Source organism: Sapajus apella, unplaced genomic scaffold (genome assembly GCF_009761245.1).
Source record: "Sapajus apella isolate SASKATOON/1434 unplaced genomic scaffold, GSC_monkey_1.0 scaffold20, whole genome shotgun sequence".
Classification (NCBI taxonomy): Eukaryota; Metazoa; Chordata; class Mammalia; order Primates; family Cebidae; genus Sapajus; species Sapajus apella.
The window spans coordinates 27,901,263-27,919,293 of record NW_022436960.1 but is presented as its reverse complement, the minus strand read 5'-3'; the positions used below and the strand labels follow the sequence as shown (position 1 = coordinate 27,919,293).

Genomic DNA, 18,031 nt, shown 5'->3' with positions numbered 1-18,031 from the left:
GTGCTCCTTCATTCGTACTGGTTCTAAATACTACTTCTTGATAGTTTTTCAAAAGCTGCCACTGGGCTTAAAAATTGTATTGTTTTTCTCACACTTAGGTGTGTTTGTTTGGGATTTTTTATTTTCAACTTTCCTTTTCGGATTATAGTAAACTTTATTGTTTTTCTCTTTTCCATTGAGGATCAATTTGTGTCTAAATCATGTTTCTAAGTGTGTTTTCTTCATTAAGGAACTGCTACTTCTGGCTGCTGGCACTTAAGAGGGTCTGGCACAAAGAAAAGGTCTGAGAGTGATTTGGATCAGCATTAAAGCAGGGAGGTAATTAATAACCAAGGAACTGAGAAGTCCTGATTAACAGGATGTAAGTAAATAGATCTGCCTCTAATATAAATTATATCACAGGGAATAAAGATTTACTGGCAGTATCATATTCCCAAACTTGAAATACATTGGGAGAAACTTCTCTTTTTCATTTTCAATAATTTGTGCTGCTCAGAAGAGGCCAAATGTCCTACTTGTGACTCACTATATGATTTGCCCCTTCCTTGCATCCCAGTGTTTTACTTTCTTCCCATTATGATTATGATAATGAAAACTAAGAATCTAGAATGCACCAAGGCAAAGCAGAATGGGAGCAATTACTGCAGAAACTTTGCTTTCACAAAGCATGGCATAAACACAGACTGTTCCAAGAAATGAGAAGAGTGTTCTAAGCCAACTGCCGGAAAAAATTATCAGGGAAACTCTACCCTATACTCACGAGCTGGGACACAGTGGAAAGAAGAGGCTGGGTGCAGTGGCTCATGCCTGTAATCCCAGCACTTTGGGAGGTCAAAGCTGGAGGACTGCTTGAGTCTAGGAGTTCAAGACCAGTCTGGGCAACATGGTGAAACCCCATCTCTACCAAAAAATTACAAAAATTAGCCCATCATGGTGGTGCCCACCTGTGGTTCCAGCTACTTGGGAGGCTGAAGTAGGAGGACTGCTTGAGCCTGGAAGGTGGAGGTTGCAGTGAGCAGAGATCACACCACTGCACTCCAGCCTGGAGGACAGAGCAAGACCTTGTCTCAATTAATTAATTAATTAATTAATTATTTTAATGGATGATTAGATGCAGAAAAAAACATATTTTAAAAAAGGAAAAAAACCAGCCCGTGGAGTTAGATGATCGGCCTTTGAGTGCCTACTCCACTACTTAATAGTGGCTATGACCTTAGACCAGTCTTGTAACCTTTCTCGGTCTCATCTGAAAAACGGGACAATAGTTATGCTTATTCCTCACAGAATTATTGTGAGAACTGATACCGTCAACATCACATTCTTACGGTGGTACGAACCGTAAGAGTCTCCTTTGTTCCTCTGTCACTGTTATCTCTAGTGGAGGAATTAGAGTAGAAGACAGTAATTTCTTCCGACCAGAGCCCTGTGCCTGTTGCTTCTCGTAGGAATCTATTGGCAGAAAGATGAATGGGTTAAGAGTAGGAAGGGAAGTCTTCTAGATTCAGATAAAAATACAGCACAGCCTTGATATAATCATTCTGGTGCATAGCAGAATGTTTAATGTTCAGTTTTAGACTTTGGATTTCCATTTTTAAAGTCAAGCTAATACTCGGCCTATTAACCAATTTTGGTAGTATTTTCTGAAATAAGAAATGTAAGGCTTGCATCTTACATTCAGATGAACAATGCAACGTTCCTGTAGTTAATAAATGTGGTTTTGATGACAGAGGTGAATAATGTGGATTACCAGGGACATATGTGGGTTTACCACACAATCTCATGGCTCCAGAAGGCTTCCCTTTCCTTGAGCAGGGTCTCCCAGTCTCTGGAGAGAATTAGTATTACTCTCAAATGGTGCAGGGCCTATAGAAGCAAGTTTTTCTAACACTGTTTTTACTATATCTTTCCCAACTTTTAGGCCATCATTTTATAAGGAAAAGTGAAAATAATAGTAATATCATTGCCTTTCTAGTCCATGAAGCACCTCCTGAGGTCCCTGCCTAACTCTTTGACATTATTCATAGGCCACAGGAGTAAAGACTTTCCTGGTATTTTGCAACTTGGCAAACACAGTCTCATGATGAAAAAAATGGGTAGCAAAAAAAAAAAAAAATTAAAAAGCATATATTGCTTTGGAAAGCAAGATTTAAAAACCAGTGATGCTGGTTGTCTCTGGGGAAGAGAGGCAAGGAGGGACAGGGGAAGGGTAGAAAGGAGACTTTATTATTATTCCCTTTTGTGCCTTTCAGAATTGAATCTATTTGATTATACTATATATTCAAAAGCCAACTAAAATTTAAAATCAAAACAGTATACTGGGCCTTCTGAGCTGCCAGTGGTCTCTGCCTGAAGGGGTATGGGAAGGCCTGCCAAGATCACCGCGCATATGGAGGGGCAGATCTTTGTGCTGGATGTCAGAATAAGCATCCTGTCCTCGGCACCTCTGGGTTGATCATAAATGTGTGGCAAATACGCCTCTGACCACATAAATAAGACCCACATTTTGAATTAGTTAACTACTACATTCTTTCAGTTATAACACAGGCCAAACTGGAAGACTGTAGCTTAATTTTTGCACATACAGTACAAAGCGTGCTTCCTCACAACAGTCACAGTTAGAAAAGCTTTTTGAGGTGTGCCGATTCTGCTGGGAGTCTCAGTTTCCTTCTGCTTGCAAAGATCCTTACCACTGATAAGCTGCTCCAGGCGTACACGCTCATGGGCAGCATGCTGATCCACCAGCACGAGCAGGTTCCCACCTAGATGAGCAAGGATTGTGGACTTTCAGATTCTCAGAGCAAGATGACAACATGACAACCATCATGTGTGTTGAGGAGAGAGAAGGCTTAATTCAAACTATCTAACAACAGCATAAGAGAAAACATTTTGAGTTGTAACAATTGAAGCTTTTATTTCCTAAAAAATGAAATTATGGGGAAAATGATAAACATCCTGTAAGCTTACCTTTTATTTCCTAATTTTTAGTTGACTTTTTATTTCCTAAAACATGCAATTATGGGGAAAATGAAAGCAAACTTATCCCCTAAGTTTGGATCCCAGATCCAATTCTGAAAGGTACAAAAGGAAATATAATCAGGTCTCCTTTATGCCCTTGCTCCACCCCTCCTAGTTTCCCTCCCCAAAGATAACCAGTATTACTAATTTTTATCTGATAAGTTTATTATTTTCCCCATAATTTCATTTTTTAGAAAACAAAAGGTAAACTAAGGAACTCTTTAGTTCATCAGTATCTCATTTAGAAAACAAAGTCAGGCTGGGCATGGTGGCTCACGCCTGTAATTTTAGCACTTTGGGAGGCTGAGGCAGACGCATCACCTGAGGTCAGGAGTTCAAGACCAGGCTGGCCAACATGGTAAAACCCAGTCTCTACTAAAAATACAAAAAATTAGCTGGGCGTGGTGGCACATGCCTGTAATCCTGGCTTCTCGGGAGGCTGTGGCAGGAGAATCACTTGAACCCGGGAGGCGGAGGTTGCAGTGAGCCGAGATTACGCCATTGCACTCCAGCCTGGGCAACAAAGCGAGACTCTTTTGTCTCAGGAAAAAAAAAAAAAAGAGAAAGAGAAAAGAAAAGTCAGGGTCGGGAGGCCAAGGCAGGTGGATCATGAGATCGAGAGATCAAGACCATCCCAGCCAACATGGTAAAACCCCATCTCTATTAAAAGTACAAAAATTAGCTGGGCATGGTGGCAGGTGCCTGTAGTCCCAGCTACTCAGAAGGCTGAGGCAGAAGAATTGCTTGAACCTGGGTGGCGGAGGTTGCAGTGAGCCAAGATCATGCCACTGCACTCCAGCCTGGACAGAGCGAGACTCCATCTCAAAAAAAAAAAAAAAAAAAAACGAAGTCAAAGTGGCATTTCCTCAAGTTTGAAGCTTGAATATATAATTCCTATGTTTAAATACTGATTTTGCTTTATTGATTCAACTTTAATATGATAAAGGATCATTAAACCACACATTGTTATAATCAGCTAACCTTGGTGTACAACTTCCTTGGAAACCCATGAGCTCTAATGCACTTTAGATCAGAAGCCGGTGAATGTTTTCTGAAGGGCCAGATCATAAATATTTTAGGCTTCTTGGGCCACACGATTTCTGACATGACTACTCAACAATTCTTTCTGAGACAAAGCAGCCATAGACAATATAGAAATATTGTAGCTGTGTTCCAATAAAACTTTATTTATCGACACTGAAATACTAATTTCATATAATTTTAATGTGTCAAGAAATCTTTTTCTTTTTTTTCCAACCATTACAAAATGTAAAAACCATTCTCATCTCACCAGCTGTACAGAAACAGGCGATGCCTGGATTCCCCTCAGGTGGTGTTTGTCCTGCCTTAGACCTGGGCTTCTCAAACATTCATAGGCATACATATCACCTGGGGATCTTATTAAAACGCAGATTCTGGCTGGGCTCTGTGGCTCATGCCTGTAATTTCAACACTTTGGGAGGGTGAGGAGGGTAGATCACTTGAGGTCAAGAGTTCAAGATCAGCCTGTCCGACAAGGTGAAACCCTGTCTCTACTAAAAATATAAAAATTGCCGGGCGCGGTGGCTCAAGCCTGTAATCCCAGCACTTTGGGAGGCTGAGGCGGGTGGATCATGAGGTCAAGAGATCAAGACCATCCGGTCAACATGGTGAAGCCCCGTCTCTACTAAAACTACAAAAAAATTAGCTGGGCATGGTGGTGCGTGCCTGTAATCCCAGCTACTCAGGAGGCTGAGGCAGGAGAATTGCCTGAACCCAGGAGGTGGAGGTTGCGGTGAGCCGAGATCGCGCCATTGCACTCCAGCCTGGGTAACAAGAGCGAAACTCCGTCTCAAAAAAAAAAAAAAAAAATTAGCCAGGAGTGGTGGTACATGCCTGTACTCCCAGCTACTTGGGAGGCTGAGGCAGGAAAATCCCTTGAATCCAGGAGGTGGAGATTGCAGTGAGTGGAGATTGTGTCACTATACTCCCACCTGGGCAATGGGTCGGGGAAGGGAGGAAGAGGGGCAGGGGGAGAGGGAGGGGAGAGGGGAGAGGGAGGGGGAGGGTAGAAAGGAAGGGAAGAGGAGGGGATGGGAGGGGATGAGAGGGGATGGGAGGGGATGGATGCCTGCTCTGCCTGCAAGCCACGTCCTGTGACATCATCCACTCAGCTATGGAGGCCAGAAAACCAGAAGTCACTTTTACATACCCTCCCATACCCAATCTATCACCAAGCACTGCTGACTCTATCTCCTAAATATCCTTCCAATACATTCACTGTTCTCCCTGGTCCCACCTAACCATGTCTCAGATATTGCAATATTCTTTTAACAGTTACTCTGCAGTTAACTGGAACTCCACTCCACTCCTACTGTATTCTGCCCACTGCAACCAGAGCAATCTTTCTAAAATGCAAATGTGATGTGACATGTACCACCCCAAAAACAAACAAACAAACAAAAAAAAGCTTTTAATGGTTTCCAATGGTGTTGGGACAAAGCAAAGCTTGTAGCTGGCATTTAAAATCTGACTCCTACCTACTTCTCTGGCCTCATCTCCAGTTCCCCTGGCACTGTTTCCACTCACTGAGAACAGGAAATCATAATTGTGTATGTTATTCCTTCCTTTCTTTATTTAGTTAATTCATATTCATACTTCAGACCTATTTTACCAAGAAGCACTTCCCTGAACTCCCTGATGAAATCGTATCTCCCAATGCAGGTTCTTATAGCATCTTGTATCTCTCCCTCCATTACAAAAGCTAGAATTAAAATTTCATGTTTGTGTAACTATTTTTTTCTCTCACATATATGTATTTTCCCATCATTGTATCCCTAGGGCCTGGTACAGTCCCTGGCATACAATGGGTGCTCAATCAATATTTGTTGAACGAGTTAATGTATTTACAAACTATTATTATTTCATTAAAGCAGGTCACGAAGAGATTCTGTGTAAATCTTGATAAACCTAGCAGAGTTCATTATATATACTTTCTATTATTATAAAGGGAAAATATGAAAATATTATTAAAAAGTCAAAAAATAGAAAATATTTAAAAGAGTACAAGTAGAAATATCTCCTTTGCGCATTCTCATTTTCACTCCCAAAGTAAATACTCTTGATAGTTTAATGTGTATCCCGAGGATATGTATGTGTATGAACATAAAACTAAATGTCTATTCCCAGGCTGGAGTGTAATAGCACAATCTTGGCTCACTGCATCCTCTGCCTCCCAAGTTCAAGCAATTCTTGTGTCTTAGCCTCCTGAGTAGCTGGGACTACAGGTGCATGCCACCATGCCCAGCCAGTTTTTGTATTTTTAGTAGAGATGGGCTTTTGCCATGTTGCCCAGGCTGGTCTTAAACTCTGGCCTCAAGCAATCCACCTGCCTCGCCTCCCAAAGTGTTGGGATTACAGGAGTGAGCTACTACACCCAGCCTTCATAATATTCTTAATTTAGATTGGCTTTCCCTAATCCATCCAAATCACTGAGACTGTATTATATACCAAAAATAATCATTAAAAAAAGGTTATAAGAAGACCAGCTGGTTAGTCATTGAGGCTAAACTCCATTCTTACCTGCCTTGCCATTCTCTTCAGTCTTAGTGCTCATCAAGCAGGCAATAAACTTGTTATCCACTTGCTGGAGAACCTGTCAGACATTCAAATAAGTGGTATAACACTGAATAAAAATTAACAAAGGCTTATCTGCACAGAAAGGTACAGAACTGTACTTATTTAATTATTTGCCTTATCACACTCCTATCCCTGAGACTGGGTAAGGTTCTGATGAACCTGAAAAAGTCACTTGGAAGGATGAAAGAATGGGCAAGTGGAGTGATCAGAAGATACAAGAGGAGGGAGGCAACAGGGGAAGACACATTCCCACATCTAAGAGTGGTGTACGAGAAAGACTTTAGAGAAGGGCTGAGATGTTCCCAACAGAGTGACTCTTGAGAATAGGTAATGTGACCAGAGATTGGTAACATACAGGCTGAAATACATTTTTAAAATTTTTACAAAAGCAAAGAAAACTATTTTGGAGGAGCTAATCAATTAAAGAAGTTAAAAGCCACTGGTGGCTTTAGACCTTGGTGGTTCCTCTCTGTCTAGTTACATGAGGCTCCTCAATGCCCCCTAGCCTATACCACTGCCCCAGAATCTATTTCTAGATCAACTGCTTGCCTGCTCTGGTACCAGGTGAATGCGAGGTTAGGAGTTTACCTAGATCGGTTAACCTCCTAATTTGTTTCCATACTGAAAACAAAGGGACGAAGACAGCCAAGGTGGTAAGCAGAGGGCAAAGAAGAAGAGCAGATCAAACAAAGGGGCCCTTTTGTTAATGGAACTCCTCAATATGGGCTTTCCCAAGCCTGTGTAGCCTCACACAATAGAGGGTCATTTCTAAGAGGGCACTGTTGCACACTTAAGGACAAGGTCACTAGAGCACTTATTGATTTATAAATTATTGCCAAATATAAAGTCAATATATAATCTTCTTCAGGAGAACCTTGAGAATCCTTGAAACTGTGAGCCTGAATCCACAATTCATTTCCTCCAAACCTACTCACACTACTAAAGACATTTCTTTCTTTGTAATTATAATGAATTCTTTGCCTTTTCTTCTGATGATAAAAGTTGTAGTAAGATAAGTGTGCACCCACGCCCATGTGCACATGTGTGCACAAACACACGCACACATGCGCGCGCGCGCTCACACACACACACACACACACACACACACACACGTGCCTTGACCAAGGTGGTCTATATCATTAAATAAATCCAACTTCAGAAGAGTTAGTCTAGCTTAGGCCTTATATATATTTATGAGATTTCTAAATCAACCTTTTACCTGCATTGAATGAATCATTTCTTTGGTGAAACGATACGGATACAAGATGTTGTGAATTTTAACCGCTAAGCTCTCAGCCTGGCCGCTGCTTACATCAACAGCAACCTAGAAAGGCTCAGCAAAACATAATGGAAATTTTAATTTTTGTGCCTGCAGAACTGTTTTACTAAAGATATCAGTGCTTTAAAAACATTCATTTTTATATAGCCTAGTAGAGGTGGGTTAAATTCAGGGAATTTAGAGAAATTCAAAAGAATCTATGAATAATGAGTCTTAAATAACAATTTTTGCATATAAACAAAATTCCTGACCAAAAAAAACCCCAATACTGTTTCAGAACAATAAGTTGTCTATGATCTATGATCAAGTCCTTAAATGACATCTCGAGGAAAGAATCAGTAATCAAATGCTCATCTATCATACACCCTGTTTACAGCATACACAGTACATTCTGTGAAAACACACCCAGGAGAGAACATCCACCCAGGGCCAACGAGGAACTGTTCCTCCAGTGGAAGATGCGTGGCTTCATCTAATGATAATAGTTTTATTATCACCACCCTGAATACTGTGCCAAAGCTACAAGTCAGGGTTTCTGAGAGTGGTAAACACATTCACTATTCTCAAATTGATTATACATGTTTAATCCAAAATGCCTGAGCTCCCAAAATGCTATAAATTTGATTTTTCCTCTCTAAACATTAACTTCCAAATAAATTACTTGGAAATATGCCCAGTTTCCAATCATAATTATGAATTAGTATAGTCTTGCATGACCATACTCAGCTTAAATAAAATTCAGATTTTATTTTTAATTCATTTACTTTTTTTTTTAAGAGATGGGAGTGCGGGGTACGGTGGCTCAAGCCTGTAATCTTAGCACTTTGGGAGGCAGAGGCGGGCGGATCACGAAGACCAGCCTGGCCAACATGGTGAAACCCCGTCTCTATTAAAAATACAAAAATTAGCCAGGCGTGGTGGTGCACGCCTGTAGTCCTAGTCCCAGTACTCAGGGGGCTAAGGCAGAAGAATTGCTTGAAACCGGAAGGTGGAGGTAGCAGTGAGCCAAGATCGCGCCACTGCACTCCAGCCTGGGCAAAAAAGAGAAACTCCGTCTAAAAAAAAAAAAAAAAAAAAGAGATGGAGTCTCACTATGTTGCCCAGGCTACAGTGCAGTGGCTATTCACAGGTGCAATCAGCATACTACAGCCTTGAAATCCTGGCCTCAAGTGATCCTCCCACCTCAGCCTCCCGAGTAGCTGAGACTATAAGTGCATGCGGCTGTACCCGTCTTGAAACTCAAAGCTTAAAGTAACAGGCAAAGAAAAACTGCTGCAGACCCACCTCTGGATAACGGGCAAATATTGGATTGTTCCATTCTGAGAACAAAGACTCAAGCGATTCGCTACCAGCAGTATCATCCACAGTATCTAGGGCAAAAGGGAACAGGTAAAATTGGCATCAAGAACCACAGGAAAGGAGGGAATGGCATTTCCTGTTTGGTGAGCTGTAACCTCAAGACCAAAGATCACATACATTGTTTCTATATTCTACAAATGTGCAGTGTTTGCTATATCTCTAAATTGTTTTGATCGGTTACTTTTTAAACTAGAGTTGGTGACTGTATGTTCTGGCACTATAGCCTTTCTCCAAGCCGTTTACAAGAGATATTTTGGAATACTGGTGGAGAAGCTATGGCTCAAATTTGTAGCCTTACTGCCTTTAGGTAAAATATATACCTTATCTATTTTTAGACACACACACAAAATAGCTGTCTGTAGCTTTTTCTGAAGATTTTTGCTTAGATAAAACTATAGCAACTTGGAGTGCCAGTCCAGCCTTCTGAAAAATAAGAAACATGTCCCCCAATCATAAAGACACCACAGACTACGCATAATTACCAAGTATTGACCTCAAGTCTGGAAAAGTAATTTCTGATCTAAATGCATGCACTGAATTACTTAGTTCTGCTGTTAAATAGGGCCGTGGGGAATTCCTGATTCCAGTACGGCACAGCTGGCACCGATCAAGCTTAATGCAAGCCTGCTTTGTTTTTGAGTTAGGTGGTACGATGTGTACTGGGTGCCCCAGCAGTCTCTGCCACCCCTACCTCTGTTTTCCTGTCTCATCACCATCCTCTCTGCTCGAGCTCTCGGAAGGAAAGGAAGAACAAGGTCGCTTCTAAAAGGATGACACCTGTACTGAGATCCTAAATATAAGAAAGAAAAACCTAGAAATTTGAACTTAAAATACAAGTAAACTATTTAAAAATTTAATTACATAAAACCTCTTTCTACACAAACCGAGTCAAGACATAAAGCAGACTACTAAACACTAGATTGAGAATCAGAAGTCCTTTAATGAAATTATGCTGTCAATTTAGGACTCTCCATTAATGCTTAGTTCCATTATCCATTTATACCAGACAGAAGGAAGGCCTAGAATAGGTTCACTGTGATTCTCAATGGGAGGTAACTTTGCCCAAGGGAACATCTGGCAATGTCTTGAGACACTTGTCATTGTCACAACATTCTACTAGCATCTAGCAGATAAAGGCCACATATGCTGCTAAATACCCTACAATGCACAGGACAAACCCTACAACGAAAAATCATCCAGAGAAGCCCTGTGTTAGACATAGAGCAGCAGTATTTAATTGTCACCCAAACTTGCTACAACCTTCACAACTCCCCAGCTTGAGTCTCTTATCCCCAATGTATGTCTCTATCCTAACATTTGTCTCATTATATTACAATTATGTTTAGATAGCTGTCTTCCCTAATAGTACTGTGAACTCCTGAAAGCGAAGTCAGTTAACCTACAATGTGGCAGCACCTCGCACAGTGTGGATGATCAACAAATGCTGCATGAATAAGTGAACAGATGGACAAATCAAAGGTTCTCAATTCAAATTTGAGTCTAATAAGGTCTGGCCCAAATGCTGCTGTTCTCCATAAAGGAAGATCAGGTTTGAGTTTTAGAAGCAATGCTTAATTTGACAGCTTTAGAACAGGAGCAAAACATGATAGATAAGTATGTTGGACTACACCTGGAGAGGTTAAAAATGATAAAATTAAAATAATGAAGTGAAACAGGTTTATAACTACTAATAGAAAGAACTGCGTTAAATATTTTAAAGAAAAAACTACCAAGGCTTGGGGACTTGACACTACTCCTCAAAATCACCTTTATGGATCCTCCCTTCTGTTCATTAAAATTTATCTTTTAGGCTAGTGGCTCACACCTGTAATCCCAGCACTTTGGGAGGCTGAGGCAGGCAGATCACCTGAGGTCAGGAGTTCGAGACCAGCCTGACCAACATGGAGAAACCTCAACTCTACTAAAAATACAAAGTTTACCCCAAAACCTAAAATGCAATAAAAAAAAAAAAAGAGAGAGAGAGAGAAAAGTGAAAAAAAAAAAAAAAGTTAGCCAGGTGTGGTTGCACATGCCTGTAATCCCAGCTACTCAGGAGGCTGAGGCAGGAGAATCACTTGAACCTAGGAGGCAGAGGTTGCGGTGAGCTGAGATCACACCATTGCACTCCAGCCTGGGCAACAAGAAAAAAATATTATCTTTTACAATTTATCTCATGTAACACCTTTGTATAAAGTTTGACAATGTCCTAATGTCATAATGTATATCAGCTATTTCCAGAAAGATAGCAGGATACTGAGGAGCCATCTCTTCATGGAACTCCTCTTTTTTTTTTGAGACCAAGTCTCGCTCTGTTGCCCAGGCTAGAGTGCAGTGGCACGATCTTGGCTCACTGCAAACTCTGCCTCCTGGGTTCAAGGCCTCAGCCTTCCACGTACAGGAGGGACTACAGGTGCGTGCCACTACGCCTGGCTGATTCTTCGTATTTTTAGTAGAGATGGGGTTTCACTGTGTTAGCCAGGATGTTCTGAATCTCCTGACCTCATGATCCACCTGCCTTGGCCTCCCAAAGTGCTGGGATTTCAGGTGTGAGCCACTGCGCCTGGCCCACGGAACTTCTATACCAAAAATATTTTTCGTTAGGAAACTATGAGTTAACATGACACTCAAAAGTTCACTAAAAGGTATGCTAATCCAGAATGTTAAGTAGGTTAAAGTGTTTTAAATATCTAGATTCAACAGGAAAAGATATTTATGTTGAGTACAGCAGCTAAGATTTTCCTCTTTCTTTTAGCAACAGCTATCTCACAGTATCATGCAATCCAGTTATTTTTTGGCACCATAACAGAAGCAGTTGCATTTCAGGAAGATCAGGTGCCAGTGCTGTATATAGATTTACCTCTGATAAACATTTAATATAAATCAGGACATAAAACTATATAGATTGAAAAGCACATAATGTGGCTTTAAGACTAACTTGATAGAGGAATAATAGTCAAAGAAATGAGTTTTCTCCTAATACTACTGAAGTTACTACAGTGATTTTTTTTTTCACAAGGAAAAAAACAGAAAAACACTGAAAAGTAAAGGTCTTATTTAACTTTAAAGAAATCACAGCTTCCTGCTAGAGATACTCATCCTCAGGAGAAATTATAAATTGACTTATAACTACATTTATACGTGTTCCATTCTTCTGCAGCATTCAAAACTTTTAATATGGATACAGATGTAATGTTTATCCTCCTAGTGCAAAGCCAAAATTACAGCCAGATGGAAATCAGCTTTATCACCTCTCAACATCTGGCTCTCAAAACACTGCCAAGTCGATGTCACTTTAAATGTCGACCAAGAACCCGGAGTACTAGTGCGGGCTCTAATGTAACCCTGTGGTACGATCTAATAGCCATATTATTGTCTTCCTGCATAACAGCTACTTATACCATAAAGAGATCAAGGAGATTTTACCATATGCCTTATAATAAGGTATACATTTGAGGCCAGGCGCGGTGGCTCACACTTGTAATCCCAGCACTTTGGGAGGCCGAGGCAGGTGGATCACAAGGTCAGGAGTTCAAGACCAGCCTGATCAACATGGTGAAACCCCATCTCTACTAAAAATACAAAAATTAGCTGGGCATGGTGGTGCACACCTGTAATCCCAGCTACTCAGGAGGCTGAGGCAGGAGAATTGCTTGAAGCTGGGAGGCGGAGGTTGCAGTAAGCCTAGATCATGCCACTGCACTCCAGCCTGGGTGACAGAGCGAGACTCTGTCTCAAAATAAATAAATAAATAAAGTACATTTGAAAAGTATAGTCATGAAAATACATATTTGACCTATATTTTTAAAAGTTCATGGACAAGTCCTACTTTCTAGAAAGAAAAAGTTCATAAATACAGTACTGTACTAAGCCACAGAGTTTACTGGGAAACCTAGGATAGTTACAGAATCATTCTGGCCCTTAACCTGGAAGCCATGCAGAGAAACTTCCAGTAAAATACCATGCTGACGCTGCAGGTGCCTTTAAAGACATATTTTTAGGAGAGTTGGGCATGTAAGAGGAAGGGAAAACGAGGTAGGAAACTACTGTGGACCTTCCCAACTATTAATAGTATCATTTTCATTAAAATTTGACAGTCTCCCCCACTTTTACATTGTTGTTCTTGGTATATACTCATCACCCCCTTTCTTACACATACACACACCCCTAGACACATATATACATACTTAAATCCCTTCACTGTACTTCTCCATTTAAATAGTGTTGGACCTAGAGGCTGGGCACAATGGCTCACACCCGTACTCCCAGCACTTTGGGAGGCCAAGGCAGGTGGAACACTTGAGGCTGGGAGTTTGAGACCAGCCTGGCCAACATGGTGAAACCCTGTCTCTACTAAAAATACAAAAATTTAGCTGGGCATGGTGGTGTGTTCTTGTAATACTAGCTACATGGGAGGCTGAGGCAGGAGAATCGCTTGAACTGGGGGTCAGAGGTTGCAGTGAGCTGAAATTGCACCACTGCACTACAGCCTGGGTGACAGAGTGAGACCCTGTCTAAAAAAATCAGTGTTGGACCTAGAGAATCTTCATATAGCATGAAAACACAACATATGTTTCATAAGTGGTCTTTAAAATGTTCTACCTATTGAGATCATCTCTTTGGATAATGAGGATCTTATTCCTTGTCCAGCTTTCCCATCTCCAAAAGCATCTCATGCACATGAACACTACATACTTACCATTCTCAAGTACAACATCCACAGCCACAGTTGTCAGGTCTTTAGTACAAGCAGCCCGAGTGTCCTCAGTTGGAGCAATGAATGTGCTGAGTCCAGTCATTTTGTTGACATAAACCATTCTTCCCAAGGCTACATCAAAATGCTGCTGCCAATCCGAACAACATGTGTTTGACTCTTCATGTTCAGAACAACCTCTTGCTTTAGATTCCTCACTTTGAAAACAAATTCCATTTTGCTCACCTGTGGCATCTTCTACCAGATTCATTAACATTCCACTGGGAGAGTCAGGACTTCCTATCTGTTCTTCTGAAGCTCTGATACGAACATCTGAATCTTTACCGATAACTTTAGAATTATTACAGGGCAATACCAAAGGAGTTTCTGATATCACAGAGTTCTCTGTTGTATTGCTGTTAGAGTGTGTTTCACTATTTTTATTAAAGGAATTACCCTGTGTGGCAGAATCTGATACTGGGATGACACCATTCTCTACTTTTTCATGCTCGTTTTTAAATAACATACAAAAATCTTGTGTTAATACACTGTACAACTCGCTGTCTTTCCTACTGGAATCTGAATTTGGAAGTTCATTAAAAGGACTCGTCATCTCCACTGTTTGAGTTTCATTTTCAGAACCCTTCAGTCTGGATAATTTAGAGGCTAGTGATTCAGATGATTTCTCAAGGTCCAGAGGTTTTCTATTAAAGAGAGAGAACTCCTTCAGAGTCATAGGGTTTTCTCTCAAACCAGGCATCTGTTGTTCTAAACAATCTTCATCCTTGGAGAATGGAAACTTCTCTGAGTAAAGGATGTGGCTTGCTCGTTGATAACTACTATTTGAATCACTATGCTTCGTAGTAGTGATTTTACAAACATCAGAGTTGTCTAAGCGGTTCTTGTCCTTCAGCAAAATGTCAGGTTCAACTTGAGGACAGAGATTGATAGTGACTTCAACGTTACTTTCCTCTACTTCAGTATCCTGAGGATTTTCAATCTTTCCATATTGCCTCTTAAACTTCTCTAATGACCCTAGTTGTGAATTCAAGCTTAGCTTCTTACAGATGATTGGTTTGGAGGAACCAATTAATTTATCTGTTTTCTTAATATCATTTGAAACATTTCTATACCAGGGGAAAGAAGGGGGTGTATCAGATAATATGCAACCTGTTTGTGATTTTTTGCTACCTTCCTGAAAAGTAGAAAAAATTTTATAAGTTGCTGTAGGTTCATTCTCTAGCCCATAACTTATATTTGTTCTGCAAATTTTTTTGTTGGGTAGTTGAGCAGATTCTTTACTTAAAGTGCTGGCTAAATATTTTATATCTGGAGTTTCAACTGAATGACGTATTCTTTTTCCAAATGTTTCTTGGGCGCTTGTGGGACCAGGTCTAACATAATTTTTAAATGAATGTTCTGTTTCAGTTGATTTAGTTTTCTCATTTTGTACCACATGAGTTATAAAGCCAGTGGAACATAATTTAACTCGTCCATAGCTAAAAACATTTCTTCCTCTACAATTGCTAGGTTCTTTTTGTCTTTTCTCTTTCTCTGTCTGAGCACTATGTACTCCCAATAATGTCTCAGAAGGCAGAGGCTGGCATCCCACTTCAGTAGCATCTTTAAATCTCTCTGGTTGATTCTGAATTCTATTATTTTTCAAGATGTTGGCAGCCATGCCATTAACAGTACTTTCTTTCCATATTGTTAGATTCTCCCTGCTCTCCTCAAAGTGATGTGGTGTCTGAGAGGGGCTTAAAAACATTTCCGAACTGGTTCCACATGGATTTTCTAAAGAGCTATGTTCCAGGCAAGATTTTTTATGTTTCTCATTTTCTCCTGCTTCTGATGCGACAATTGCCTCTTGTTCTAACATCTTTGGTTCTGAGCAAGAGCTGTCTTTGTTTTGTGACGATGGCTCTGTCATTTTGCTGTGGCCTGGACCACCTGATTCACAAGTGTACAAAAGTGAATCATTTGTATTTCTTCTGATAGCTTCTAAATCCCGAGAATTCTGTGTGTTTATGTTTTCTGCAGTAGCTTTTCTTTTCACAGCTTTTGATTGCAAATTAAACACCTCATAGGAATCTAAAATATTATTACATGCTTCCTGGAAACTGCCCTGGTTACTCCTCTCATTGGAAGTCACATGCTTCTGAAGAGTAGCACCAAATAAACTAAAACCGTTATCTTCACTAAATTCCTTAATATCCTCACCTGATAATTCCACAAATAATTTTTCTTGCTTTAAAAACATTTTCACTCCTTCCTGAATGCAAAACAAGAGAGTGTCCCAGTTCTGAAACTCAATCAGAGTTTTGGCTGGCTCCATGCACACATCGTACTCACAGAACTGGCACTGCACATTAATTACATATATACCATAGAGTTCTGGGGTAGACCGGAGCCGAGGACTTGAATTCATTTGCCTACTGCTGGAACCATTCTTTGGCTTGCATATAATACTTTCTTTCCTTAATAAAAAGTCAATGAGTTTATGTAGCTTTGTCCTTAAAATTAGTCTTTTGTTCACAAATAAAAACTGCATATTCTTATTGTAATGTGCTTCAGAACTGATATAGCCACTAAGCTCAAACTCTTTATATTTAAAACTTATTTCTCTTAACTTTTGGGACTTCCCCAATCCATAAATTTGACAAAATCGGGAACATACGTCTTTGGTTTTACGGAGCTGAAGAACCATGGAACCAGAAACATCATTTCTCAAAGAAAAAGAAATGGAAGGGTGCATGAGTGAGAGAGCTTCTATCCTCTGCCTAACCTTCTCAAACTCCAGTCTAGGGTCCATGCATTTCCTCCGTACAGGCAGCTGGTAAAATAGGTTATACACTGTTACAGTTGTCCCAGCGCTTGGTCTAGTCACATCAGCTTCACAAGCTTTCAGGGCTTTTCCATTCTGAAACAGTTTCACAAAAGTTTTCATTGTCCTGTTTTTTTTGGATGAAATTTCCACAGCGCTGGCCATGTCAGCAATACTTGCCAAGGCCTCTCCTCGGAAACCATAAAACCTTGGATTCTCCAAGTCCTGTACTGAGTGGCATTTACTGGTGAAATAACGATTTCCCACTTTCTCTACATCATCATTCCCCATCCCAAATCCATTGTCTATCACTTGAACTTGGAAGGTTTCCATATTCACCCTGACAGCCACACATTTTGCTTCAGCATCAATACTGTTGAGGGCAAGTTCCTCAACACATTGGCCCAAGGAGCTTATGGCCAAACCCGAACGCAATTTGGCTTGTACTTCAACTGACAAGCACTTGATCATGGCAGGTAGAAAGATGGTGAGAATGCCAGGCACTGGTTTCCTTCTCTGACTGGAAATAATTGCCTATAGGAGAAAAAAACCACACACACACACACATAATCAAAGCTTCAGCATTACACAGTATTACACATTTCTTTCAAGCATTATGAAGAAATAGCATCTGAGGTAAATGAAATTGCTCTTATTAAACCAAATTGTGAAACAAAGCAAAACAAAGTTGTACCTCTGATCTCTAGGCACAGCTCAGGCTTGGTGCAATGGATTAACATCCAAAGAAACATTCATAATTTCATAATTTTCAATGCTCCTTTCTAAATCCCACATGCCCTAAAGTGAAATCATAATTACACTTGAAGTTGACCGGTAAAGACAGGATTTGAAATTCGAACCACTTCACCAAAAACAGATGCCTAAATTAAATACAGCTAAGAAACATTAGCTAGAAATTATTCATGACAAAAATGTCCAAGCTAGTTTCATAACATTTATGCATTACACAATAACCATGACTTTTAGAAAAATACTTAAAATGAATTGCTAAGACATTGTAATAAGGGGAAACAACAGGAAGAAATTTTAAAAATCAAACTGTTATCAAGGAGAGTTTGGGGGCATTAGGAGATTATTATTATTATAGATAAGCATCGTCACCTCAGGGGAAGGAGGCTGAGAATGGGAAAAGATAAAGAAAGCAAATTCCTTTTCATGTAAACCTTTCTTTGCCATTTGATTGTTAAATCCTGTTTAATCTTTGATGTTTTCATAAGGTCGTTAT

The 18,031-nt window shown here is 40.2% G+C and overlaps 1 protein-coding gene across 10 annotated transcripts in view; it reads right to left on the bottom strand.

Annotated features, from left to right (window-relative positions):
* MLH3 (mutL homolog 3) overlaps positions 1–18,031 on the bottom strand; it is a 33,070-nt gene that overhangs the window by 13,509 nt on the left and 1,530 nt on the right. For 4 of the 10 annotated variants that reach the window (XM_032287828.1, XM_032287835.1, XM_032287832.1 and 1 more), the window contains exons 2-8: positions 13,968–17,319; positions 9,963–10,061; positions 9,197–9,282; positions 7,853–7,957; positions 6,577–6,649; positions 2,688–2,759; positions 1,338–1,449 (exon numbers count right to left, since the gene is read on the bottom strand). In XM_032287828.1, the coding sequence (XP_032143719.1) occupies positions 1,338–1,449; positions 2,688–2,759; positions 6,577–6,649; positions 7,853–7,957; positions 9,197–9,282; positions 9,963–10,061; positions 13,968–17,256 (3,836 nt within the window). In that variant the 5' untranslated portion in view covers positions 17,257–17,319. Of the gene's footprint in view, positions 1–1,337; positions 1,450–2,687; positions 2,760–3,846; positions 4,067–6,576; positions 6,650–7,852; positions 7,958–9,196; positions 9,283–9,962; positions 10,062–13,967; positions 17,320–17,479; positions 18,026–18,031 lie in introns of those variants that run through there. The other 6 variants (XR_004271781.1, XM_032287834.1, XM_032287830.1 and 3 more) reach the window with 5 other exon arrangements.